Source organism: Pygocentrus nattereri, chromosome 5 (assembly GCF_015220715.1).
Source record: "Pygocentrus nattereri isolate fPygNat1 chromosome 5, fPygNat1.pri, whole genome shotgun sequence".
Lineage (NCBI taxonomy): Eukaryota > Metazoa > Chordata > Actinopteri > Characiformes > Serrasalmidae > Pygocentrus > Pygocentrus nattereri.
This window is the reverse complement of record NC_051215.1, coordinates 32,320,152-32,347,811: the sequence shown is the minus strand read 5'-3', so window position 1 is coordinate 32,347,811 and position 27,660 is coordinate 32,320,152. Positions and strand designations below refer to the sequence as shown.

Below are 27,660 nucleotides of genomic sequence, written 5' to 3'. Positions count from 1 at the left end.
AACTTAGTCTAAGTCTAGGCCTACACAATGTCTGGTAAATGTGACATTATCCATCCATCCATCCATCCATTTTCTAAGCCGCTTCTCCGTCAGGGTCGCGGGGGGGTGCTGGAGCCTATCCCAGCAGTCTTCGGGCGGAAGGCAGGATACACCCTGGACAGATCGCCAGTCCATCGCAGGGCAGACAGACAGACAGACACAGACAGTCACTCACACACTCACACCTAGGGGCAATTTAGCACGTCCAATCGACCTAACTGCATGTCTTTGGACTGTGGGAGGAAACCGGAGAACCCGGAGGAAACCCACGCAGACACGGGGAGAACATGCAAACTCCACACAGAGAGGACACCGGTCGCCCGTCCAGGGAATCGAACCCAGGCCCTCCTCGCTGTGAGGCGACAGCGCTACCCACCACGCCACCATGCCGCCCATGTGACATTATATAACACTAAATTAAATATGATATTATAACACCATTATTTTATACATCATTTAATTGAAATTGTAGGTCTAACAAATCATTTGTAGTTCCAAACACTACATGAGATAAAACAATAATAAAATGCTGGTTTTATCATTCTTGTCAAATCACAGAGACTCCCTATCACTCGGAGTCTGACAATCAGTGAAGCAAGCAAAGCAAATGTTTGAAATATGACCATCAGTGCTGCCAAATGAACTATAGCTGTTCACAAATCAGTGTACATATTGAATCTGTAAGAAGCATCAAATATCTTGAAGTAAAATGTGTTATTGATAGTACTGGTTAAATGAGTGTCTCACAGATGCTCAGACCTGCTGTTCTTTGGCTTTCTCTGCAGCATCAGCCAGCCTCTCCATCTCCTTCTCTCTGTTCTCCTGAAGAATAGCAGCCTCCTCCTGAAGCATGGTCTCCAGCTTAGTCTTATTATCCACCTTAGAGAAATCCAACTCTGCCACCTTCATCTGAGCCTCTTTAGCCTGGGAATACACACACACACACACACACACACACACACACACACACACCATTATGTTGTGTCATAAATATTAGCAGTAACTGCACTACAAATCATGGCCGAAATCAATCCTTCCTCTTCGCAAATTATAAAAGTTTCTTAGGACCCTGTAGCTCTCTAAGGTCCTCGGTTTTCCAGTTAAAATAACCACTAAGACGTGTTTTTTTTCCTGTCAGACAAAAAGCAGGAAAGATTAACATATTTAAGAAGATCTTAATGAATGAGGCCCAATCACACAAGCAACCAACCAAACACAGCTTAGCTGCCTTGCAAATTTCTTTCTCATGTGCATCTAAAACAGCCAGATTAGACATTTCTGAGGAGATTAGGTATATAATAAGTCTTAAAATAAGTCTAAGTTTGTAAGTGGGATTAATTAAATCATGAGATGTACAAAATAAACATCTAAGACTGAACTGGTCGCATTTCCAAGAAGCATGGGAAAAATGTCTGCAGATTTCTTTAAAAACCTGAAAGCAAGTGTATAAAAAGAATGAGCAGTGTAATAAAACATAAGGGACACATTACATACTGAAAACGATATTATATTTAGTTGTTGAGGCCTGTGTTTTTCTGTTATAAAATTGTTATTTTCTGTTAAAAAATGTTTCCTGCCTTTTTATTGACAAAAAAAAACTAATAATTAATTGCTTTCTTTAGCAGGAAATTAAATAAGTGAAAGGGTGGTCTCTGACTTTTGCACGGTACTGTCGGCATACTCTACTCCAAATAAGCATACACTGCAGGCCAAAAGTTTAGTAGAATAATTTTTTGAAATTAATTCTATTTCTAGAGATAACAGACATTGTGTTCATTAACAGTCTAAATGTCTGTGACAACTGAATCTTAATTTGTTTTGCTCCTAGTGATTCGCCTGCAGTGTTTTATTGCAGCTCTAATTAGATCCACATAATTCCCCCATTCAAGAGGCTTGAAGAACTCAGTAATGGCTTGATTAGCTGAATGAAACTGAATAAATGAGAAGTTTGCAAATAATTAAAAACTGCTCATTGTAAGAAACTTATCAACAGAGAGCATGAAGACTTTTCCCTTCTAATATGCTAGAGCAGGGGTGCACAACTCCGGTCCTGGAGGGCTGGTGTCCAACACAATTAGGTAATTTACCTGCTCCAACACACCAGACTATGCTTATCTGTTAACTGCCAGGTTAAGTAGGTGTGTTTGAGCTAGGAAACCTCCAAACTGACCTCCAAACTGTGCCGGACACTGGCTCTCCAGGACCGGAGTTAATGGAGCACTTTGGCAAATGTTTTCATTAATGTAGATGTCGATATAAATGATGTGTGAACTGTTAATATGAATTTAATTGTAAAAAACTAATTTTTATTTAAAAACTTCTATACAGTAATGTAAGGACATCATTGATGAGAAAAGAGAAAGTTACACATCAAAGTAAAGCAGCACAGGATGAATTCTGGTCCATTTCACACTACATTGCTTTAAATGTTTCCTTTTCATGGCTGCACCAGTCAGGCATACCACAATCTCAGGCAGGGTCTGCAGTGTGGTTTTGAGCTGATCTGCAGGAGACAGAGTGTCAGGAAGGAACATCGCCCTGGACAGCAGCAGCAGAGAGGTGGGGATGTGCTGGTTCAGATGCAGCTCCAGCCACTGTCAAACACGCACAATTACAACCACTGTTAGCTATACTTCACAAAGCACACTACACAGCTACCAGCTAAATGACTACAATCATCGCACTGAGGCACAAGGGAACATGGGGCAGTGGTCGAATTGTAAAAATATCAAGGAGGATAGTGGGGGGGAGGGGGTTTATAAACTGTAGTTAAACATACTTTTTTGACACATGAATCTTCAAATATCTCATTGTGATTAGAATTCCAGGCTTTAGTAGTTCTAAACACATTAAACATTTTGACTAGACTTTATTTTCTGATATATCAATATTGAAATCTAGCTTATCGCCTGAAACCAATCTAATTTTTTTTAAATACTACTAAGCTTTAAAATTATTTGTTTTTGAACTAAAGGCATCATCTACAGTGCATCCGGAAAGTATTCACAGCGCTTCACTTTTTCCACATTTTGTTTTGTTACAGCCTTATTCCAAATTTAATTATATTAATCTTTTTCCTCAAAATTCTACACAAAATACCCCATTGTGACCATGTGAAAAAAGTTTTCTCGAGAGTTTTGAAAATGTATTAAAATTAAAAAACAAAGAAATCATATTTACATAAGTATTCACAGCCTTTGCCATGAAGCTCAAAATTGAGCTCAGGTGCATCCTGTTTCCACTGATCATCCTTGAGATGTTTCTACAGCTTAAATGGAGTCCACCTGTGGTTGATTGGACATGATTTGGAAAGGCACACACCTGTCTATATAAGGTCCCACAGTTGACTGCATGTCAGAGCGCAAACACCAAGCATGAAGTCAAAGGAATTGTCTGTAGACCTCCGAGACAAAATTGTCTCGAGGCACAAATCTGGGGAAGGATACAGAAAAATTACTGCTGCGTTGAAGGTCCCAATGAGCACAGTGGCCTCCATCATTCGTAAATGGAAGAAGTTCGGAACCACCAGGACTCTTCCTAGAGCTGGCCGGCCGTCTAAATTGAGCGATCGGGGGAGAAGGGCCTTGGTCAGGGAGGTGACCAAGAACCCAATGATCACTCTGTCAGAGCTCCAGCGTTCCTCCGTGGAGAGAGGAGAACCTTGCAGAAGGACAACCATCTCTGCAGCAATCCACCAATCAGGCCTGTATGGCAGAGTGGCCAGGCGAAAGCCACTCCTTAGTAAAAGGCACAAGGCAGCCCGTCTGGAATTTGCAAAAAGGCACCTGAAGGACTCTCAGACCATGAGAAACAAAATTCTCTGGTCTGATGAGACAAAGATTGAACTCTTTGGTGTGAATGCCAGGCGTCATGTTTGGAGGAAACCAGGCACTGCTCATCACGAGGCCAATACCATCCCTACAGTCAAGCATGGTGGTGGCAGCATCATGCTATGGGGATGTTTCTCAGCAGCAGGAACTGGCAGACTAGTCAGGATAGAGGGAAAGATGAATGCCGCAATGTACAGAGACATCCTGGATAAAAACCTGCTCCAGAGCGCTCTTGACCTCAGACTGGGGCGACGGTTCATTTTTCAGCAGGACAACGATCCGAAGCACACAGCCAAGATCTCAAAGCAGTGGCTTCAGGACCACTCTGTGAATGTCCTGGAGTGGCCCAGCCAGAGCCCAGACTTGAATCCGATTGAACATCTCTGGAGAGATCTGAAAATGGCTGTGCACAGACGTCTCCCATCCAACCTGATGGAGCTTCAGAGGTACTGCAAAGAAGAATGGGCAAAACTGCCTAAAGATAGGTGTGCCAAGCTTGTGGCATCATATTCAAAAAGACTTGAGGCTGTAGTTGCTGCCAAAGGTGGTTCTACAAAGTATTAAGCAAAGGCTGTGAATACTTATGTAAATATGATTTCTTTGTTTTTTAATTTTAATAAATTTTCAAAACTCTCGAGAAAACGTTTTTCACATGGTCACAATGGGGTATTTTGTGTAGAATTTAGAGGAAAAAGATTAATTTAATTCAATTTGGAATAAGGCTGTAACAAAACAAAATGTGGAAAAAGTGAAGCGCTGTGAATACTTTCCGGATGCACTGTAAGATGACCACATAAAAGAAGGCTATCATGCTCAACTTATTCTAAATCTCTACTACCCCTGAGACAGAAATACACAACTAATAATATGACAAACAATGTGAATGTGTAGTATTTCAGGATAGATTCGTTAAAGGATCGGATCAGATTCATTCCTTATTTCTACAATATGTAATCCAGCATTTTCTGCTAATGTCAGCCCAATACAGAAGCCCACTAATACAGATATGCCATCAAGCTTTATAAGAATTTGCATAAATACATTAATCCAAAGAGGACAGAAACGTGAGGGGGACTGTAGTTTTTAAGGGATAGGATGCAGGGAATAGGGCAGGCTTTGTCAGCCAGATAGCTCTAATATAAGAAGAAATACACTTCTACTGGCCAACTCTCACTCTCACCCCATTTAAAGGTGAAGTTACCTGTTTGAGCTGTTCTCTGAGCCTGTCCTCTGTTACACCCAGAGCCCTCATTCCTCGCACCCTGCAAGCAGCCTGTAGCTCATTCACATTCAGGCTGTCCACTCCCTCTTCTGCTATCAGCTGTGGACACAAAATCACAATTCAGACAACATGCAAGCCTAATATCTAGTTCAGACTCAGCACTACAGTAAGCAAATAAGCCTCCTCGACCGACATTTACAAGAATCACTTGCATTTCCTAATTGACAAACTTTTCACTGGATTTCACTATAGTTATAAACATTTCAGTCACATTTGATATTCATGTTTGATTAATACACCCCCAACCCATCTCCCAAAGGGAGTTAAATTATAAAAATTATAGGAATCTTGGCTACAGGCTACTGCGTTGGACACAGAAGACAGTGACCAGAGACAATGATGCAAGTTTTTCTATTACATCTACTGAATAGAGTGTAATATGAACTTGAGCTTGACACTTATCTGGTACACTTATGTGCTATAGCTGCACATTGTACTGTCTGCTACTCAAGGCCAAAGACCCTCTGATGGCACGGTCAGAGACGAGGGAGTCTGGTACCTGGTTAAAATATGCTCAACATGGTGTTTTGTGTTTGTGTAGAAAGTACCAGCCTTCAACAAAAAGCCAAACAGCTTGCTCGTTCGCTGCTAGTGGGAAAAGCCCCCATTACTTGGGCTCAGTTGTGGAGATGTACAAAGTATTTATGAGATTTCTGTCAGATTTTATCAGTGATTTCAAATGTTTTTGAAATGGTAATTTGACCTTCAGTTTCAAGTATTTAGGTCTCTCCCCATTCACAGCGATAGGAGCCTCCCGAGGTCTTCCGAGTGGAGTTCCAAAGATGGCTACTAAGTGAACAGATTTTCTATGTAGCCTTTAGCCAGTGTGGAGTCTATTCACACATTCCTGTTCTGATCTTACTTCTCTTGGTTTCCAGTCAAGATTTACATGGTGTTACTGGATGAATCCTACACATCTGCATTAAAAGCAGTGACAAATTGCACTGTTTACTGTAATGGCTTGCATAGCAATGAAAACATGCAAACTTACTAATTCTGCTCGAGGGTGCTTGGGAAGTGAAATCAGGACAGGGATGTGAGAAGCTTCAAACCTGCTCAAGCATGCTTCTGTTTTTGAAGTTAACAGATAAGAAACTCTTTACTGCCCCCTGGCTGAGTATAGAGTTTAGATATCTCATGCTTCTTACAAGGATGTATAACATTACAGACAAGCTCATTTGCATCTAGAAAAAAATTACTATTAGACTTTTTTTTAAACTTTCATGACTGTTCAATCATTTGAACATTCTGATGCATGCCTAATGCTACATGCTGTCATTTTAAGTATGTCCTATTTTCTATTGACAAGCATTCCAGTTTTTTTTTCCTGGACCACATTACAGAGTCACACCATCACTGCCTAATGTGTCACTGTTACTTTTTACTTCATGAGAGTTTATCGGTGTCATAGCACATTTATGTGGTTGGACAAGCTTTGTGAACGTGTATATATCACAGTTTTCTTTACATCCCACAATGGATGCCATTAACTAGGCTACTTAACTCAATATATAATTTAATCAGTTATAAATCAATATATTCTCCCTAATAGAAATTAAACAGTTAAATAAAACATAACATAAAAAAACAGGTGACACTACATTGCTAGCCATTCACAGGATAAAGATAGTTGAGTCCTATTTTTAAATTTTTTTTAAATTAAGCCTAATTAATCCTGCCACTGGGTCTGGACTTAATTCTAAGTAAAAGGAAAGCTACATGCTGGCCCAGCCACCTTGTCATCTGCACGGATGGCACGGAGCTTCATGATAAGTTGGAAGCGCAGGAAGTTGTTGGTGCCGATGGACTGCAGCTCCAACAGCCTACAGAGAGCCACCAACTGTGGCCGCGTCAGGTTGTCCAGGGTCAGCTCATCTTCAAACAGCTTAGAGAAGCGGATGATCTGCTCATTACTAGGTATTTCGCCTGAGTCACGGATCTGAGAGAAGTAAAGAACAAAAGACAAAAGAGTGAGCAGAGTAGCAGAGTGACAGAAGGAATTATTTAAGAGGTGGTTCATGATGTACTTCATAAGTATGACCACACAGGGGCGATGTAGAGCTTTTTTAGATTAACATGGGTGGGGAAATCAGAGCTTTGATCCCCCAGACATTTTAGATTCATCAAATTCTTTGGCAATTTTTCTGTCCTGGATTATCTCTGTATTGCATTCTTCCACATTCAGTAAGCAAGGGTCAAATGTACTGATGCTCAAGTGTGACTGAATATAAGTGTTGGTATGCTACCTTCTGGAAGAAGGTAGAAAACTCCTCTGTGACGTTGCCTTTATCCGCTTTGTTCCTCAGTGCAATCTCTTCGACAGTGTCTTGCAAGAACTTGGCCATCTCTAGCTTCACTCTCAGCTCCTTCTTCAATCTTTCTTCCTATAAATAAGCCAAAATAATCTACATGAAAATACTTGCCCTCCAATTTTTTACCACAATAATTCAAAAAGAACTGTTTGCTACCTTCATTAGCATTATTACAGGCATGTCCAATGTTATTCAAACACTTAAGAATTAAGAAGCACAGTAGTAATAAAGAAATGTAAAACCAAGGCCGAAGTGTCTTGCAAACACATCCATATCCATACTTTGGTCACGCAGGAAGCTGGAGGTTCACTGTACCTTCTTGGACTGAGTCTCAAAGGTGGATGGCAGCATGTTGGGGAAAAGCTTCAGAGCGACAGGCAGCAAGAACTCCATAAAGGGAACAATGATGAAGACCAAAAAGGGCAGGAGCCGAAATACATCCGCACACGTTCTCAGAAACTGAAAATGACAAAATTGAAATGAAATTAAATTCTCTTACAGTATGATAAGAGCTTGATAAGACAAATCCAGTTATGTGCATCTTTTATTTTGCCAAGAAGTGCTTTTACACATATTTTTATGAAAGCTGCTGAACATTTATCCTTTTTCCAATAATGCAGAACCTTTGAAAGACTATGCATGTGTTATTATTGCTCAGTTAAAGTTTTTGGGCGGCCTGGGTCAAAATTACAAGTTGTTGATTTTCTAAATGAAAAATGTCACCACATCCTCTGCAGAGAACAAACTTAAACAGAATGCTAATTTCTATGCTAATTTTATTGCACAAATAAAATCTACAATGTGTCATATGTTCAATTTAGCAAATATACACTAGTTGTTCATTACAATGTGCAGAAGTCCAAGGATGGCTCCTGCGCTCACCTTTAACAATCATCATCATCATTCATTAACCGCTTAGTCCAGATAAAGGACCGCGACTCTAACAATTTAGAAAACCTACTTTGACCAGGGGTGCCCAAACTTTTGCATATGAAGATCCATTTTTACAGTTTGATCTTTTAAAAAAAAACTGATTACTCAATTGTTAACAACAGTGACAACCGGCTTATTAAATGAAAATGTGAGATACTGTTATATGAATTATTTCATATAGTAACAATTAATCCTCTCCATGGATCACCACCTTATCGTGGTGGAGGGGTTTGCGTGCTTGAATGATCTTAGGAGCTATGTTGTCTGGAGCAAAAGCTCCTGGTAGGGTCTCCCATGGCAAACTGGTCCTAGGTGACATGTCAGACAAAGTGTGATCCATAATAACCCCCATGAGAAGACAAGAACAGGATTTGTGTACCCTGCCCGGATCAGGGTTACCGGGGCCCCACCCTGGAGCCAGGCCTGGGGGAGGGGCTCGCCAGCGAGCGTCTGGTGGCCGGGCATTTACTCATGGTGCCCGGCCGGGCCCAGCCCGAAGGAGTTACATGAGTCCCCCCTCCCATCGACCCACCACCAATGGGAGGGGCAGTAGTAGGGGTTCGGTGCGTTGTGGATCGGGCAGTGTCCGAAGGCGTGGGCCTTGGCGTTCTGATCCTCGGTTGCTGAAACTGGCTTTTGGAACTTGGAACGTTACCTCACTGGCGGGGAAGGAGCCTGAGTTGGTGCGCGAGGTTGAAAGATACCGGCTAGATATAGTCGGGCTCACCTCAACACACAGCTTGGGCTCTGGGTCCAATCTCCTTGAGAGGGGCTGGACTTTATTCTTTTCTGGAGTTGCCCATGGTGAGAGGCGGCGGGCAGGTGTGGGCTTTCTCATAGCCCCTCGACTCGGTGCCTGTATGTTGGGGTTTTCTCCGGTGGACGAGAGGGTAGCTTCCCTACGCCTTCGGGTTGGGGAACGGGTCCTGACTGTTGTCTGTGCTTATGCACCGAACAGCAGTTCAGAGTACCCAGCCTTCTTAGAGTCCTTGGGAAGGGTGTTTGAAAGTGCTCCTCCTGGAGACTCTATTGTCCTACTGGGGGACTTCAACGCTCACGTGGGCAATGACAGTGAGACCTGGAGGAGTGTGATTGGGAGGAATGGCCTCTCTGATCTGAACCCGAGTGGTGTTCAGTTTTTGGACTTCTGTGCAAACCACAGTTTGTCCATCACGAACACCATGTTTGAACACAAGGATGTCCATAAGTGCACATGGCACCAGGACACCCTAGGCCACAGTTCAATGATTGACTTTGTAGTCGTGTCATCGGACTTGCGGCCATGTGTTCTGGACACTCGGGTAAAGAGAGGAGCTGAGCTGTCAACTGATCGCCACCTGGTGGTGAGTTGGTTCAGGTGGTGGGGGAAGATGCCGGTCAGACCAGGCAAGCCCAAACGTATAGTGAGGGTTTGCTGGGAACGTCTGGCAGAAGAACCTGTCAGATTGATCTTCAACTCACACCTCCGTCAGAACTTTGACCAGATATCGGGGGAGGTGGGGGACATAGACTCAGAATGGGCCATGTTCCGTTCCTCCATTGTTGAAGCGGCTGACTGTAGCTGTGGCCGTAAGGTAGTTGGTGCCTGTCGGGGCAGTAATCCTCGAACCCGGTGGTGGACACCCCAGGTGAGAGATGCCGTCAAGCTGAAGAAGGAGTCCTACCGGGTATGGTTGGCCTGTGGGACACCAGAGGCAGCTGGCAGGTATCGACAGGCAAAGCGATCTGCGGCTTCAGTCGTCGCCAAGGCAAAAACCCGTGTATGGGAGGAGTTTGGTGAGGCCTTGGAAAGTGACTTTAAGTCGGCTCCGAAAAGATTCTGGCAAACCGTCAGGCGACTCAGAAGGGGAAAAGCAGTGTGCCACTAGCACTGTATATAGTGGAGATGGTGTGCTGCTGACTTCGACTGAAGACGTCATTGGGCGGTGGAAGGAATACTTTGAGGACCTTCTCAATCCCACCGACACGTTCTCCAGTGAGGAGGCAGAGTCTGGGGACATGGGAATAGGCTTGTCCATTACTGAGGCCGAAGTCGCTAAGGTAGTTAAGAAGCTCCTTGGTGGCAAGGCTCCAGGGGTGGATGAGATCCGCCCTGAGTTCCTCAAGGCTCTGGATGTTGTGGGGCTGTCTTGGCTGACACGCCTTTTCAACATTGCGTGGACATCGGGGGCGGTGCCACTGGATTGGCAGACTGGGGTGGTGGTGCCTCTTTTTAAAAAAAGGGGACCAGAGGGTGTGTTCCAACTACAGGGGAATCACACTCCTCAGCCTCCCTGGTAAGGTCTATGCAGGGGTACTGGAGAAGAGAGTCCGGCTTATAGTTGAACTTCGGATCCAGGAGGAGCAGTACGGGTTCCGTCCTGGTCGTGGAACACTGGACCAACTCTTCACCCTCTCCAGGCTTCTGGAGGGTTCATGGGAGTTTGCCCAACCAGTCCACATGTGCTTTGTGGATCTGGAGAAGGCATTCGACTGTGTTCCCCGGAGTATTCTGTGGGAGGTGCTTCAGGAGTACGGGGTACAAACAAAGCAGGAGTTTGGTTCGCATGGCCGGCAGTAAGTCAGACTTGTTCCCAGTGAGAGTTGGACTCCGTCAGGGCTGCCCTTTGTCACCGATTCTATTCATAATTTTTATGGATAGAATTTCTAGGCGCAGTCAGGGGATGGAGGGTGTCCGGTTTGGTGACCTCAGGGTCACATCGCTGCTGTTTGCAGATGATGTGGTCCTATTGGGGACATCAGGCCGCGAACTTCAGCTTTCGCTGGATCGGTTTGCAGCCGAGTGTGAAGCGGCCGGGATGAGAATCAGTACCTCCAAATCCGAGACCATGGTTCTCAGGCGGAAAAGGGTGGAGAGCCCTCTCTGGGTCGGGGATAGGCTCTTGCCTCAAGTGGAGGAGTTCAAGTATCTCGGGGTCTTGTTCACGAGTGATGGTACAAGGGAGCGGGAGATTGACAGGCGGATTGGTGCTGGGTCAGCAGTGATGCGGGCTCTTTACCGGTCTGTTGTGGTAAAGAAAGAGCTGAGCCATAAGGCAAAGCTCTCGATTTACCGGTCGATCTACGTTCCCACCCTCACCTATGGTCATGAGCTTTAGGTAATGACCGAAAGAATAAGATCGCGAATACAAGCGGCCGAAATGAGTTTCCTCCGCAGGGTGTCTGGGCTCTCCCTTAGAGATAGGGTGAGAAGTTCGGTCATCCGGGAGGGACTCGGAGTAGAGCCGCTGCTTCTTCACATCGAGAGGAGTCAGCTGAGGTGGTTCGGGCATCTGGTTAGGAGGTGGCACAGGCAAGTCCACCTGGGAGGAGACCCCGGGGAAGACCCAGGACACGCTGGCGTGACTATATCGCCCAGCTGGCCTGGGAGCGCCTCGGAATCCCCCTTGGAGAGCTAGTGGAAGTGGCTGGGGAAAGGGAGGTCTGGGCCTCATTGCTTAGGATGCTGCCCCCGCGACCCGAACCCCGGAGAAGCGGAAGCTAATGGATGGATGGATGGATGGAGTAACAATTAATAGCATGATATTCAAGAAATACTAGATCTGTAGTAATATATAGTAGAACAGCAAAATCCTAAAAGAAATCACAAATTTCTCACACATGGAGCTGTACAAGTTAAGAGCCAGTTTTACAACCCTGTCAAATTGAAGTGTACAGCTCCACGTGTATATTATTGCACACAATAACATAATTTACAAAATTTATTGAATGGATGCTGACAACTGAATGTCCTTCACAACCACAAACACAAAATGACTTGACTACCAACTTCTAAATTTCCATTTTTAAGATTTTGCTACCCAGTGTAAAAGAACCTGTTGTTTGGGCTCGTGTCCAGCAAGTTGTGTAACTTCTGTATAAGAAATAAAAGCATATACAGTATCCAGTAGGGGAAAGGAAAAAAATAAAAAATAAATAAATAATTTTGCAAGATGGTGTGCCGACTCTGACTTTCTATGGGTCTCTTCAGAGGTCCCATCCCCCATCCTCTGTCACTCCTGTTGCTAACTTTATTTAGATGCTGTCTACACTCATCCCTGGCATGACCTATATAACAATCATAATGCCAGTTCATCTCCACTGACCACCTACAGCAACAATGAAACTGAGGGGAGCATAATTTCTTTTTTGAAACATTGATGCTCCAAACACAGACTTGAATGCTTCAAACACGTAATGGAAGTTTAGCCTTAACAGAAGGTTCCTCTCCCCTCTCTCCACCTGCATGTCAGGGGTCCTATAGGAACAAAGCCAGTCAGGCTGAAAAGAAGCTTTGTGCTTTCCCCATTGACATGTATATCGCCTCTGTCAGAGAGGGGTGAAAGGGGAAAAAAAAGGAAAGAGGGAGAAAACATGCATGAGGTCTGACTGCTTTAGAGAGAGAGAAGGAAAGAGAGAGAGAGATAGAGAAAGAGAGGGAGCGGGAGGAATAGGGGGATTGATAAGAAGTGACATCAAAAGCCTCAAGCCTGAATGTGAATGAGCATTAAGGAGGCAGGAGGGAAGAACAGCAGTAGGGAGTTGATGCTAACTGAGGCTAAGGCTATTTCTGTGAGGATATTTAACCTGTTTTAAATAAGACAAGTCCCCATTAACAGTAAAGGTCTAACTGTACGAGGCTGTTAACACAGCCAGCCATTCACATGCTGTACTACAGCAACTCTAACGTAATTTGCATCAAAAACAATACAAACTAACCCCAGTGACTCTCTATATGGCAACAGTCCAGACTCTGACAGTACAGTCCATACACCTATTAACTATTCTGTTAAACTAAATAGATAACAGATCAACATTTTTTATTTAAAGCAAAATACACATTTAATCACAAATAAATAAAGACCCTTTGTATGTATGCATTCAGTGCATTGATCATATATATTATATAGTAAATAAAAAAGTCCTTTTTTTAACTGAAATACGCAGAAATGTAATTTTTGCAATGACGGAAAAAGTACGTACATGCTAAATTTCTCACTAATTTAAACCTGTCAAATTGAAATCAGGTGATAAAGACTAGAACACTTGAATATCTTGAAGGAACAGGTCTTTGCTTCTAGAGGGTGTCGTATCATCATGCCTAGATCACAGGGGCTCTCTTAGACCTTCAGAAAGACGGCTGTAGATGCCTATAAGTCTGGGAATGGGTTCAAGAAGATTAAAAAAGTCTCTATGAACCCCAAAATGTCATGACAGGATCTGCAGGTAGGTCTTGCTAACTGTTGACGTGACAGTACATGCATCGGCACAAATTAGATGTACATGGGACGTGTGGCACGTTAGGAATTCTTGTATGTAAAGAACTTCAGGCTACGACTAAAGTTTGCTAATGAATATCTAGGCACAAGTGTTTCTGGAACCATGTGCTATGGACAGTCTAAGACAGACACAGCTCATCTGCTGCTGCACAATTTGTGCTGATCATCCTCTAGTCCTTCATCAGTGGTCACAGGAAGCTGCTGGCTTGATAGTTTTGCTTGGTGGACTATTCTTAGTCCAGCAGTGACAATAAGGTGTTTAAAAACTCCAGCACCACAAACTAACACATCACCACCACATCAATGTTACTGCAGTCCTGAGAATGATCCACTACCTAAATAGTACCTGTTCTGTGAGGGTCCATGGAGATCCTGGACACTGAAGAACAGTGTAAAAGAGGGCTAACAAAGCATGTAGAGAAACACATGGACTACAGTCTGTAATTGTAGAACTACAAAGTGCACCTACATAGTAAGTGGAGCTGATAAAATGCATATACACAAAATACATATAGCTAATAAAATACATCAGTGTGTGTGTGTGTGTGTGTGTGTGTGTGTGTGTGTGTGTGTGTGTGTATATATATATATATATACACAAACACATACATGCATACATACATAAAGTTGATATGATCAGATAACCATGGTTGGTCATTGAGAACAGAAAGTACTTTATCAGCCTGCTAATGAAAGGACTTTAATCGAAGGTGTATGCAACAGGTCCATGTTGCTGGAAGGACATCAGGGACAACTTTGGCCTCAGACTCAAACTATTTAGTAACCTATCAGTGGTGTCCATCCAAATCTGGCCATGCTTCACTTTCCAGTCAGTAATCAGTGATTACTGAAAAAAGAGGTGGGGCTGCATGTATATTTAAATATGAACTGAGTAGAGATCTAACTGGAATGTAACACCACACGCAGTGAGTCATGTGCCTGTCGGAGAGACTGAGACAGTCAGACATTAGTGCTATGTTAACAATCTAGCATTACACTGAGAAAGAAACCCTGTGAACTCAAGATTGTTGAAACCATTGTTTCAATGCAAAACGCTACTTATTGTATTTAGCTGTGTGCTGTTGGCTAAATAAGACTGAAGTCATATTTTAAGAACCATTTCTGCAGAAGTTCAGATAATTCCAACAATACAAAACCTAGATAAGTTGTGAGGGAATACTTGTTACATGATCTCTACATGTTATTTTTTTAAGAGGAAAAATAAGTGATTTACACTTATCTCTCAGGTCTAATTTGGTGCATGCTAGTTTCTTTTTAAGTCTGGCCTTAACCTCCCTTTCACCTCTGTCAGAAGCCCTGCAGCTCTCAGAGGGATATCACATTACCACAATAGACACTGGGCCGCTGGCCAGCAGACACATATGCTTCAGCTCAGTACAGTCTGTCCATAGACCTTCTCTGCTGACTGTTCAATCATTAGCCAGGAAAAGTAAGAGACTAAGAAAGACCGGGAGATAAAAAGACATGGAGAAAAGTGCTATGGCGGTACAGTAAGAAGAGAGAGAGGGAAAAGGACAGATTGAGAGGAAACTTCTCAAAAGTAATACATGGATCTACAGGGTGAGTCAAAAGTCACAGGACACTGATTTATTTTATTTTTTATTTTATTATTGACTTATCTCTAGGGTCATCTCAAACAAATTATGTATGAGAAAATTCGCAACACCACCTTTAGCACCGCATGGCGGGGGCTTGTGACAGCATAGAAAAATAAAACGATGTCCTATGACTTTTGACTCACCCTCTATATATACTTAAACCCAACCTTGACTTGAACTACGCCCTTAATGCTGACTTTAACTCAAACAAGTCAAAGACCATTCCTGTCTGTTAGATGTGCCTGATGAGTCTTGTCTGTCTCCTGAGCTTAAACAGTGAGTCTATCAAATCGCCTCTCTCCAGGACAGCGTGCCTCAAGTACCACCTAAATGACCATTATATAGAGACTCTGCATGACGCCAATTTAAGTCATTAATCAGGAGAAGCGATCCAGTCAGGATTTACAGGGTTTGGATTAAACCAGGCCTATCCTGGTTACCCCAAATACTCTTTGGCATCCATCTGCTCTACAGGACTTAATTACATTACATGGAGTTAAATATACGGGACAGTGACATGGCAGAAACAGGATGCCAAGTTTTAGCTAGAAGATACTACATTTTTACGCACTTATGGACACATTTGTTATCCCAGAACACGGGCAGTGCTGGTTGCTGCATGTGTGTATATACCTGTCTTCTTTCTCGGCGAGACAGCGCATGTCCATTCAACACTCTCCACAGCATGCGCCCTGCGATGGTAGTGTCTATCCACAGCAGGCGGAAGCCGTGGTAGTAGTGCTTGATTTCATCAACCACACGCTGCCGTAGTGTTCTGCGCACAGGCTCTGCATCCACCGTTGGACTGTAAACTGGTCCCCCCTCCTCCAGCTTTTTATTCCGGTCTTTCAGTGATCGCAATGAGCGCTCCACCTTCGAGTCATCGTGGAGACAGCCTGTGGTGTGCACCCACCGTACCGGCGTGGTGTACAGCTGGGATATTGTAGGATGAGAGGTGGAATAAGCGTGGCCTGGCAGGCTGTCAGGTATCAGGATGGCACAGTAAAGATGAGATGAAGTAGCTGGGGAGCGGTGACGGACAGATGTGTGGTCAGGATACAGTAGCTTCCTGAGAGGAAACGTTTGAGTGGCTGAAGTGCCTCTGAGAATGTCAGGACTGAAGAGAGACAAACAGACATCAGCATTTATTTCTCTGCTTTCAAACACTCAAACTGTGGCATCTTTTGATGAGGAACTATAAATCCAAAATCTTTAAGCAAACTTGATTTTCTAACTACTATTAATTACAGCATAAGTTATATCAGATATTCTGTCATGTCGGTCGAAGCCTGAATTTTGTCTGTACTTTTTTCTGAATAACAGAATGTAACAGTGCCAGAAAAAAACACAAGCAGGACTATTTGAGATTACTTAACTACACAATGTTTGAGACAAATGTTTGAAGATTTACACATGCAGTTATCACCCGTAAACTACATTAGCCTCATAGCTCCAGTACAGAAATAGAGAAGCAAACTTCAGACACAAAGCATGTAGTGGCTAATCAACCACACTTGGGGTAGGTGGAATTTGTTTAACTGAGGTGTTTCTTTCAAATTAAACAGTTCTGGTTAATGAGGAGAATCCTGATAGAGGCTAAGTGGTAGGGATATGGGTATTGTGGGCCTATGCCAATATCCAATATTTTCATGTACTTATATGCGGTACCTATATGCATTGCAGACAACTGTAAAGCTTATTTGTAGAGCACTACAAAACGCAGTAAAATAATTAAAACTGTAGTTTTAGCACAACAGCCCTACATAGACTAAACATTCTGTTCCTCCGTTGATCAATAAATGTCATAAATCATAAATCAATAAAGTCATAAATAAGTCAGTGAATATCTGCTGATACTACTATGATTCTGTCATCATCGAGCCTCCTTACTACATTTTTTTTAGGTTACCTGTTTGCAGCTAGCCTTAGTGCAGTACAACTGAAGCAGGCTCCTTCTGTTAGGTTTCCTGAAACAAATAACAGAGACAATAATATCACTCAAATATTACTTAAAAATACAGCGGTACGATTAATCCAGGCACATGAACTTTAAATAGTTTCTTGGTACTGATAGTATGCAAGATCATCTGTGTCTTTTAGCTGACTATTTCCATGGTCAGGTATTGATTTTGGTTTTCACTATGTTACAGGCATCCTTCTAGGGTTCACCGACCCACCAGCAGGGGTTCAGATATACAAGAACAAGTATTCTCAATGTACACTGAAACAAAAGAAATTGCCACATTTCACCTGCCTGTGATCCAAGAGAGGTATTTTCTCATTTTCTTTTGCCTGTATTCAGCACTGACCACTAACCACATTTATCTTGGTGATAATGATCCTCCACATGAGTCAGCAGTGACAGAATGGACTTCTCTGAAGCACCCAATGCCATGGAAAAATAGCAGCTACCCATACAAATACCAGCAAACAGGGCACCCATGGTGGACATTCACTCTACTGCACAATGAAGCCTGGTACACTGAACCATAATTCACACGCATTTGTAGTCTAAATATTAAGATCATTGCTGTACCAGACGTTTTGTAGTTTTGAAGCAAGCATATATGGCAGCTTCATTTTGGTTGAACCCACTTCTAAAGCCAAACAAAGCTTGTTAAAATGAGTCAATAATAGCCATTAAACATGTTCACAGCACATTTAACAACCAGTGAATCATCAAAAAAGTCTTTTTACTGTGAACACCTGAACACAAACCTATATTTTTCTTTGTTAAGGTCCAGTGAAGAGACAAAATCCAGGAAACACTGCTGAACACACAGCTTGTATAATCTCCACAGAAAACACTGACAACAGGACGGGACACTCAGGAGGAGCCTAAGGGCACAATGCAATTGGGTATTGGGCTGTGGAGCAGTGGATTAATGGAGCACCACTGACTGCTTCTGGGATGTTCTGCTTGTGGCATTTCTGATCCAGATCCCTACTACTCTAATATCGACATAGGACAGCAACAAAGCCACTAAGGGAAAGGTGTTTTAAGGTTTGTTTAAAGGTGTATTACATTAATCATAGCAAAGGAAGCCTCCACTTCTCTGGCGTTTCCTGAACTATGATTCAGTGCTGTAGGTTATGTCATTCTGTCAGGTCACATTAGGTCAATAAGATTTAAAAGTGGCACATGTAGTTTAACAGACATTGTGACAGAACCCACATATGTCCAAGGACTGAATATGGTCAATATCCATGTACATTTATTAACTGCATAAGTAAAGAGTGATTATGACAGTCCGCTCTGACCGGCAGGTTCTCTGCTAAACGTATGCCAGGAGTGACTTTCAGTGCATTCATTGCAGAGCCCCCCGATCAGCTGCGGACTTTCAATGATTCAGCATTTACTCCATGCCAGGAAAGAGAGCGTGAGGTGTGAGTTGTGCTGTGTGCCTGCACATGATGTACATGCAAGTCATTTGTGGACATGCACTCATTGACAGCTGTCACAGCAATTAATACAACTGAGACCTATACATCTGTCATAAAGCTGCAATTCAGAATACAGTTCATAATCTTTCCTCTTAACTCAAATGTGCCATCAACAATACAGAGTTTATAGAGTGATTCCAAGAAAGTCATATCAGCAAATACACACAGGAGGACATCAGCACATTGGTATGCCAGGTCTGTAACAAGAGTGACCAGCTACTCCAGAATGTCTGTTTTTATTACCAAAATAGCTGCATGAACACACATTTACCTTTCTCTGCATAATAAAAGCAAACTGTATACAGTATGTCAGGTCATTTTTGTATGATTTAATTTCTTTATAGTTAAATGCTTCACTATCCTGCCACATAACCTTAGTGCTACTCCAGTGATACGCAAGTTTGGTCGTTCCTGGTCAAATTACATGTCTTGTTTGTTTTTTAAGGGAAAATATCAAAAATACATCTGCTACAGAGAACACATCTCTGCATATTTTTATGAACAATTATTATTTATTGAATTTCACATATTAAGGGGAAAAGGTAAATAGACAAAATGTGCAGAAAATGTCATATTTAAGTTCCCTCCCTGTAGAACACAAATGAGTCTATTTCCACTTAGAAAAGCAAGAAAAACATGTAATTTGACCAGGGTGTTAAAACTTTTGCTTATAACTGTATATTGTAAAATACAGCTCTGCTTCAAAGCCCACTCAGACAAGTGACCTCTGCTGTAAAACTATCATTCTCCACTTGTTTTAAGATGAATGGATGAGCTAAGGTCTGTCTTTCCATCCCTGACTGAGAACTCCCATTAAGAGGACACTCTTAAATATAGACGTTCCTAAAAGGTTCTCAACTTGGACATACAGGTCTAAGAAAAGAAGAAGAAAAAAACTTTGATTGGCCTACAATGTTTACATGCTGCAGAAATTCTTTAAAGGTTCTTCCCACTCACACATCTCAATTAAATAAATAGGCCTTTAAAAGTAGAGCTTCTCAAACTGGTCCTCATTAGTTCCAGCCCTTCCAAACACTGTTTAAAGAACCATCCACTGCAAGACTCTTTTATGGCATTGCTCTGAAGAACCCTTTAGCCTTTTGGAATATTTATTTTTGAAGACTGTACATCACAAATACCTGCCCAAATACCTAAGTCATGGGTTTAAAAATGTTTTGGAAAGAGATTAATGGTGACAAATTTCCTGGTGTTGTTGCTGATTGGTAATTCTGGACATGGTCAGAGAAACTGAGAAAAGGACAACTGGGCTAAAAGTGTTACTGATTTCCTCACCAAACCCAAGGTCATACCATTTCCACATCGTTAACACTGTCATCTTGTCCTGTCTAACCACACCCTTACATTTTCCTCTTCCTGTGTCATCAGAATCAGTAATGTGTAGATATTTATCAGTCAAATTAGACCCGTTTCATGCTATTTATTGATACTCCATCTTCTCATCTGCTATACATGTACATTATATATCACTGCTGACAGAACAAAACATTTTAACATAATTTGAAAATACTCGTGGTAATACATATTTTGTGTAAAATTCATGATGAATGGACCAATAGAAATGACCCAAAATTACTTGGAAAAACATCTGGTTCACATTAAGAATTACATTAAAAGTAAAGTATGTTTTTCCTCCTCCTGTAAAGTTGACATTTTGGAAATGGTTTTGACCAGACAACAGCAATATGTTAAAATTTCAGTGGAATTTTAAAACACTGAATTCAGAATCAGGTCCAGTTCCTATTTGAGCTTGTATGTTTTAAATAGTCATCTTGGTTTCCGGAAGGAGCCTGAACCTATTATATGCTGTAGACAAGGCGTTCACTCAATGTCCCCACAGTTCATCCACCTTCAGATTACAGACCAGTAGAAGCCATGCTGTAATCTGTCCTCAACCCTCCGTCCTCTCCCCCTGCAAGGTCTGCTATCTGCAAGACCTTTGGTCTAGTTCTCCTGAAGCAGCCTAATCCAGTGATGACCTAAAGTCTTAATTAGTCTCTTAGGACATTCTCGCTCTCCTTGCACTGCACAGCACTGTATGCGAGACCCTTGGCCTTGTGCCAGGACCTGTAGCCTAATCCTGTGCTTGCCAGGAAGTCATCAGGTCCTGCAGGACTTATTTCCTTCTTTACCTCCTTTCCCTCTCTTTCTGAATGTGGCTCTGTAAGACAACTGCAACCAAGTGTACTCAGGTTAAATCTACTCGGTTACATTGCGTTTGGCCTCACCTTCTTAAAGAAAGGTCTGGCCTGACTCCTAAAACTACTTGAGCTGGACCAGTTTTAACCGGGGAATTTGTGATTTGAATCTAGTACATATCTGCAACTCCAAAAAAAATGTATATATACACACACACACAGCAAAACCTGAAAACCAAAAGGTAAATATTGTTAAAGCGAAGTGTGACTCGAGACAGTTCAGGCCAAATGTACGCTAACATTTGTGTGCTTTTGGTTTCTTTTTGCAGCTATGCTGTCACGTCACCAGTGTGAATATCCAGGCTATTGCACTTCCGTCTGGGGTATCTGTGGTAATTTGGGGAAATTACAGAGACACTTTATCCTGAGCACATCAGCCAGTCAAATGTCTAACAGATTACATTACAGAAGCTCCCAAGGAAAAACTGATCGATCTCAAACAGCACTTAGTAATCTGGTGCCGTGTCTTAGTCCTCAAGACAACGGCACTGTTGAATGAACAATACAAAACAGCCCAAAATATTTGTGTAGACACAAACACTCTGTCTGGCTCAGCTCTGTGATGAAGAGCTGCTCCCACTGCTGCACCCTGTTGCCATAGAAACCAAGTCTTTAGGTTTCCAGTGACAGCAAATTTCATTAAAAGCCTATTAAGCCAGTGGGCTTGAGATGCAATCCTGCACACCCCTAAACTGCAGAGCTAAGATAGATAGACAGAAGCGTAAGCCGCTCTGGATGAGAGCGTCTGATAAATCCTGTAAATGTAAATGTATATTCCAACACATCTGCTTATATACATAGTATTTTAAGAATTTTCAAAAAATACTTAGTGAGGTAACATTTATTTTCCATAATAATTTAATTGATGGTCACTCAATTATATTATGTCCCATTTTTTCACATTAGAATAATTTCCAAAAAGCAGATATTTCATAGTCACTCTTTTCCCCTGTTCCCATTTATATGACATAAACCCTCATTTTAAAGAGGTCTTCATTTATTCAGTCTTTGTTTTATTATTATTACTACAATGTTAATTCCAGACATTCATATACTCAACTAACCTCTCCCATGTCCCCCTCAGTGCTCCACCCCAGGTTTGTTTCAGACTTGTGGGAAACACTGTAATATTCTGTTTCATTCAGTTTACATATGATAGTACAGTAACACACACACACACACACACACACACACACACACACACAATCTATATAGATGTGAAAGGAAATAAAGAGTGCATATTATCCAGTGTCTGAGAATCTTTTTAAAAAGGCTGTGTCCTAACAACATGTCCTAAAAGCATTGTTTAGGTATGTGTGTTGGCTTCACAGCATCATTAAAATTGAAAAGCAAAGTGTAGCTTGATTATGATGGACCAGTTAGAAGCTCAAACAAGGCACCAAAGGAACACAGGTGCAAAAAATGAGCACTGGGATTCAGGTACTGGGAGCACTGCAAGTCCCACATGTGTAAAACAATATAGGTGCTGTGCTCTCATGTGAAATCTCATGTTTCTAAATGTGACTTGTTTTGTTGCAGTCTCACTGCTATCGACTTTATCAGAGCAAGCAACCTGTTCAGAAAATGGGCAGAAAAGTGGAGCAGGGCCAAATCTTTGCAGGATTCCTAAACCTTTCATTTAGAGCTTCTGATCCTGCTTTGGAAATCAGTTACATGTTGCAAAACAAACATATGCAAACTGATATACCAGGCCTTTCCTTTGAGACACAGTGAAGCTCAGTATAGGAGCAAAGAACAAGGGGAAAATTCTAGACACTGACTAGCTTTAAATCTGTTGGGATATTCAGCTCCAAAACCAAAATCAGCTACAGATAGATATTGGTAGAGTTAACTAATAAGTGTTGGTCAGTAATTGCTTAAAACAACAAACTCAGCATTGGTTTGAACTTTGAAGTTACAACCAATACTTTTAATGCACATTATATGTATTGATATGATTACTGACCACAATCATGCTTAAACCAGGTGTATAAAGCATAATGCCTGAGGTCTGGCAACACTAAGGCTCAGCATCGTTCAATATTTTTAATACTAATACCAATATTGATACCATGCCTTTAATACTGACTCCTAAGTGATACTTGCTGGGTATATTTTCTTACCCACGACTAATCAACAAGTGCTGACATTGCACATACACACAGAATGTGATTCAGACAGCTAATCACCAACTGCGATACTGGATCAAACATGTGTACTTGCTCACTTAAACTGATAAGACTGGCAACTAAGGTACTGAAATTTGGTATTATATGATATGGAATTTTTTACACTCAGCAGTATTTAATTATTTCAGTCAGTACCATAAAAGCATTAAATTTCAATAAGCAGTCCCAGACAAGTAAACATGATTCTAAACGTAAGCACAATAGTATTTTTCAGCAAACACAAACACGACATATATAAACAACAACACACATACAAAAGATAACATTCCAAATCCAAGCCTTGGAATTTTTTAATTTTTGCTTTCAAACTCCCTTTAAGTAAAACTGTTGAGCCAGTACTTGAATTGGGGTCAAGTTTCATTTGGATTCTCCAAGCGTCAGCTAGCCATGCTGCCCAGCACAGATGGAATATCAAGGCCCATGCTGGGACATTTAAACAGGCTCGCCAAACTGCAGAGAAAGCCCATTTCCTGACAAAACAAAGCTTTCAACACTATGATAATCTTACTGCTCGTGTGTTCAAGCTATTAACCAGGCTAATTTGCAGCTCAATGTTTATGACCAAGCAAAAAAGACTTCTTGAGTAATTCTTGGGATGTTCATGTGGCTACCACAGCCAGGTAGGAGCTAGTTTGATTTACTTACAAATCCTTCCAAATTGTTTTTAAGTACAACGTATGATCTCACACTGGCCTGTATTGAATGGTCAAGTTAATAAAGCAATAATCTATCACATCCCACAACCATAAAAGACTGAAAACAGTTCTTGATAGCATGATAGCCCCAACAACCAATAATAATATAATGGCTTCACTACAGTTTAAGGTAATAGGTTTAATGTACACACATATATTCCTTACATCTTATTTTTAAATAGTTCTCAGCCTGCACATATAACTCCAGGAAAAAAAAAACTTTTCTGCCACAGAACATTATGTGGGCCACTTTGAACTTTCTTCACATTGAACATCTCATTTACCAATATGATTCTTCAAAGAATCCACTGACAAGGGCTTTAGTGAACCACGGTGGTTTCTCTATATGGCATCACTCCAAAGCACCCTTGGGCACTTTTATGGAGAATGGCATGAAGAATACTACCTGACCATTGTCTGCAGAAAGATAGAAGGAGAGAGACAACACTAAACCCACGTCTATCAGTATCAGTGGGCCTAATTCACCAATATCTTCCAAAGCTTTTTCTTAAATGTGTTCCTGAGGGTCCTAAGAAAAACTTTACTTCAGATTCACGAAATGTTCTTAAACCATAGAACGGTTAATATCTGTGTGCTCTTGAGTGTGGGTAGATTCTTTTCTCACAACCTGTACTGCCTTTCGCACTGATAATTGCCCATTAGTGAAAAAGTCACATACTTTTCATAAGGTACATCAAGTTAATGATGTGTTTAGTATATTTTTACATGTTCTGTTATGAGCAGCTCTCAGAAGCATGATCATTTTTTCCTGTAAGGCTGCTGCTCATTCCAAGCACCTAACAAACTTGATTTCCAGTTGCTGATCAACGCTGCATCAACTAAGCAGTTACTCTGCAATTCTACAACCTGAACCAAAGATGATGAGAAAGAAGAATGTGTTGCAATGTGTTGTACAAAGAAAGAACGTAACCTATGAATACACAATTCCGTTAACTTACAGTCTCATTTGTTGTAAAAACAGAATCTCTCTGGTATGATCAACCCTGCACTTTCACCTAAAGTGCTGTATTAGATTCTATAAAGTGAACTAGAGAAAACAACACTTATCCACTTCATATTGAACAGAGAGATATCTGGAGTCATAGCAGGCGGTATAGGAATATTCCCCTTTTGCTACATCCGTTTAATATCTGACCAGGATCCAAACCCAAATCTATGAATGGACAACAAGCAAAGATCACAAGGTGCTTCACCATATCAATCAAAAGGATACATCAAAAGGCCTACACTGACTGACAGGCTCTCTGCCTCAGTCTGCACAAGCTATTCCACTTCAAGCATCTTAAAGCATTCATGACACTTCTACATACCTCACCTATGAATAACACTGAATCTGAACCTGCACTGCACGGTCCTGTTTATCATGTTGATGGTAGTCTTAGACTTGAAAAAATGATTTATGAACCAGATGAATCCATGAATTTGACCATTTGCATATTTAGAGAAACAGACATACATAATGTACCATCCAAAGACTGGAATCACTGACTTCAATAATATAAAACTTATTTGTGGAAGATATATGTACAAAATAATTGTACTATGATGCTCCTACTTCACAACATTACAATGTTTCATCCAATTAGTAGGAAGCTGAATGTTGAAAAGATTACATCATAGAATAATGAAGAATAAAAGTTAAATACCTCGTGGTTTCTATCTTATAATATTTCAATCTAAACCGTTTAGCTTATTAAAAAAATAACAGCAAACATTAACGTGACATGTGATTCCTAAATACACGGTATTGCATTTGGCATAGGGATCATGACCTGTTACTACCATGTATGAGTAGCTCACTTAGCTACAATGACAATGCTTAAATACATATTCCTTAACAGCATAATAAAATGTTATGACAAAATTCATGTTAATTTCTGCATTCAGAATCCTCAGTGTACATAGCTGGTACACAGGTGGATGATGCAGGCCCTTGGGGTTGACCGCTATCTCTCCTACCTGGGGGTGGTTCTGTAAAGTGAGGAGAGAGTCACTGCATGTGTAGCAAGAGCTAGCAGAGGAGCTTGTCCTCGAATAACCTCGAGCGTTCATGGGGCAGCAGTGAGCTCGTTTGTCTTAAAGCAGGATGACTAAAATAATACAACACCTCATTAAATTACAGTGCAGCCAGCATGACTCACGGTAAAATGAAAGAACTGTGTGCCACATGTGCACGTGTCTTCTCTGAAAACAAGCTTAAAGTAAACGGCTCTGCTCTCGGAGAAGCTTCATGTTTCAGTCATGAAAAGCTCTAAAGGGGGAAAATTAATGGAAGAACTGGACAGAATGGAAAAATACACGTACATGTGACAGAAGCCCTGTTCCGTAGATTTTTCTTCAAACATATGGAAATGACACAACAATGTAGACACAACAGACTGCCCGTCAGTCCAGGGACTACCACCCTTTCTGGAAATTACCCACCCATCTAACGCGAGCTAACTACAGTTATCAGAGCACCATACAAAAGCTAAAGCCCCAGCAACACAACCACACGTGTCACTGTCGGTAACGTTATCCTACAGTCCAAACACGCGTCTTACTGTCCCTAACATGATTTAGTAATGTCAAATGCTCAGTAACGTTACTGCTGTATTGACCTAATGAAACGTTTGAGTTTCACAACGGCTAAAAGAACATAACTAAGTTAGCTTGTTAGCTAACCACGTCGGCTAAACCTCCCTTTTCACCGCTCGTCTAGGTCTTAAGCTTCCTAACTCACATTAGCTAACCGAGCTAACAGTTAAGTGTTTATGTTGTTAACTTTCTTGTGCAAGTTAACGGGACAGAAGACGTCTCCATTTGATCCACAAGACATTTAAACATAAGTCTGGAGGAAACCGCATACATGACGTGAAAGGCCTGCAGTGAAGCATCGCAGATTTTAAATTTTGGATGTTCGTTTGTTTTGATCCTATTAAACGCCCCAAGCTCGTGTTCACTAAGTGAATCCTGCTGGTTTACTGCCTTTAGCGTCGTTGTCTCTCGCCGCATCTGACACACTGACAGACTGGCTTTGCCATCTATTTGAGAATAACAAGGCCAAACCGGCAACACGCCGAGACTGTTATCACAGTCACCACAGACACAGAACAATAACATGGAGACGGTACAAGTAGTACAAACACATAAACAACGTAGGAGATCGTTACCTTTTCTGAGCTCGTTCTTTAACGATCTGACGTTAGACGGTTTCATCAACGGAGTCCAAGATCTCGAAAACAAAATTAAAGCCATTGTGATCCCGTGTAGAGGAACAAGTTTGCCCCACGTTAATCTAACAAGAACGATGACCCGGTAGAGTGTTGCCAACAGCTTATGGACGGTTTACCAGCTAACTACAGAAGTCATAGTCCCGAATCCCTGCTGCCATGTCCTTGCTCCCTCTGCGGTGATCCGACCGATGAGCTCTCAGTCAGTCAGCACTGGAAACTGGGGAGGCCTTCGCTCGCTTCCGCCTTCCTCTGAGTGGAGCTCGGCCAGCAGAGGGCGTGTTGAGCTCTGTCGGGGTCTGCCCTGCTGAGGGACACTGAAGCCATTTCAGGGTGTTTATAACAAGATACAAGTGCTCTTCTAACATTGCCAGGTTCTCATTCGAACGGCCCTATAAGCCAACCAGCAAGTCCAAAGCTACACGAGGCTAATTTCTCCTTCCAATTTAAATGGTGTAGCACTTAATGTTATCTGGCGCCACGACGCAACTGCTGCCGCATTTAATGTGGAACGGAAAATGCAACTAAAGAGGCCAAACTCAACTAGCTAAACCTCAGTCAGCTTTGTTTAGTTTTCTGCGCCCTCCAGCTTCAGAGTTTAGTTTTAATT

General features: G+C 41.8%; 1 protein-coding gene and 1 long non-coding RNA gene across 4 annotated transcripts in view; one reads left to right on the top strand and one right to left on the bottom strand.

Annotated features, from left to right (window-relative positions):
• The window catches only part of letm1 (leucine zipper-EF-hand containing transmembrane protein 1), a 44,285-nt gene extending 16,987 nt beyond the window's left edge, over positions 1-27,298 (bottom strand). For all 3 annotated transcript variants that reach the window (XM_017690452.2, XM_017690453.2, XM_017690454.2), the window contains exons 1-9: positions 26,991-27,298; positions 17,183-17,240; positions 15,907-16,390; positions 7,779-7,922; positions 7,398-7,535; positions 6,887-7,090; positions 5,071-5,190; positions 2,502-2,633; positions 799-963 (exon numbers count right to left, since the gene is read on the bottom strand). In XM_017690452.2, the coding sequence (XP_017545941.1) occupies positions 799-963; positions 2,502-2,633; positions 5,071-5,190; positions 6,887-7,090; positions 7,398-7,535; positions 7,779-7,922; positions 15,907-16,390; positions 17,183-17,240; positions 26,991-27,075 (1,530 nt within the window). In that variant the 5' untranslated portion in view covers positions 27,076-27,298. The remainder of the gene's footprint in view (positions 1-798; positions 964-2,501; positions 2,634-5,070; positions 5,191-6,886; positions 7,091-7,397; positions 7,536-7,778; positions 7,923-15,906; positions 16,391-17,182; positions 17,241-26,990) is intronic.
• On the top strand, positions 15,006-18,988 carry LOC108421168. The gene is made up of 3 exons (XR_001857534.2): positions 15,006-15,235; positions 17,424-17,543; positions 18,012-18,988. It is a non-coding gene; the product is annotated as an uncharacterized LOC108421168 (long non-coding RNA).
• Positions 27,299-27,660: the final 362 nt, after the last annotated feature.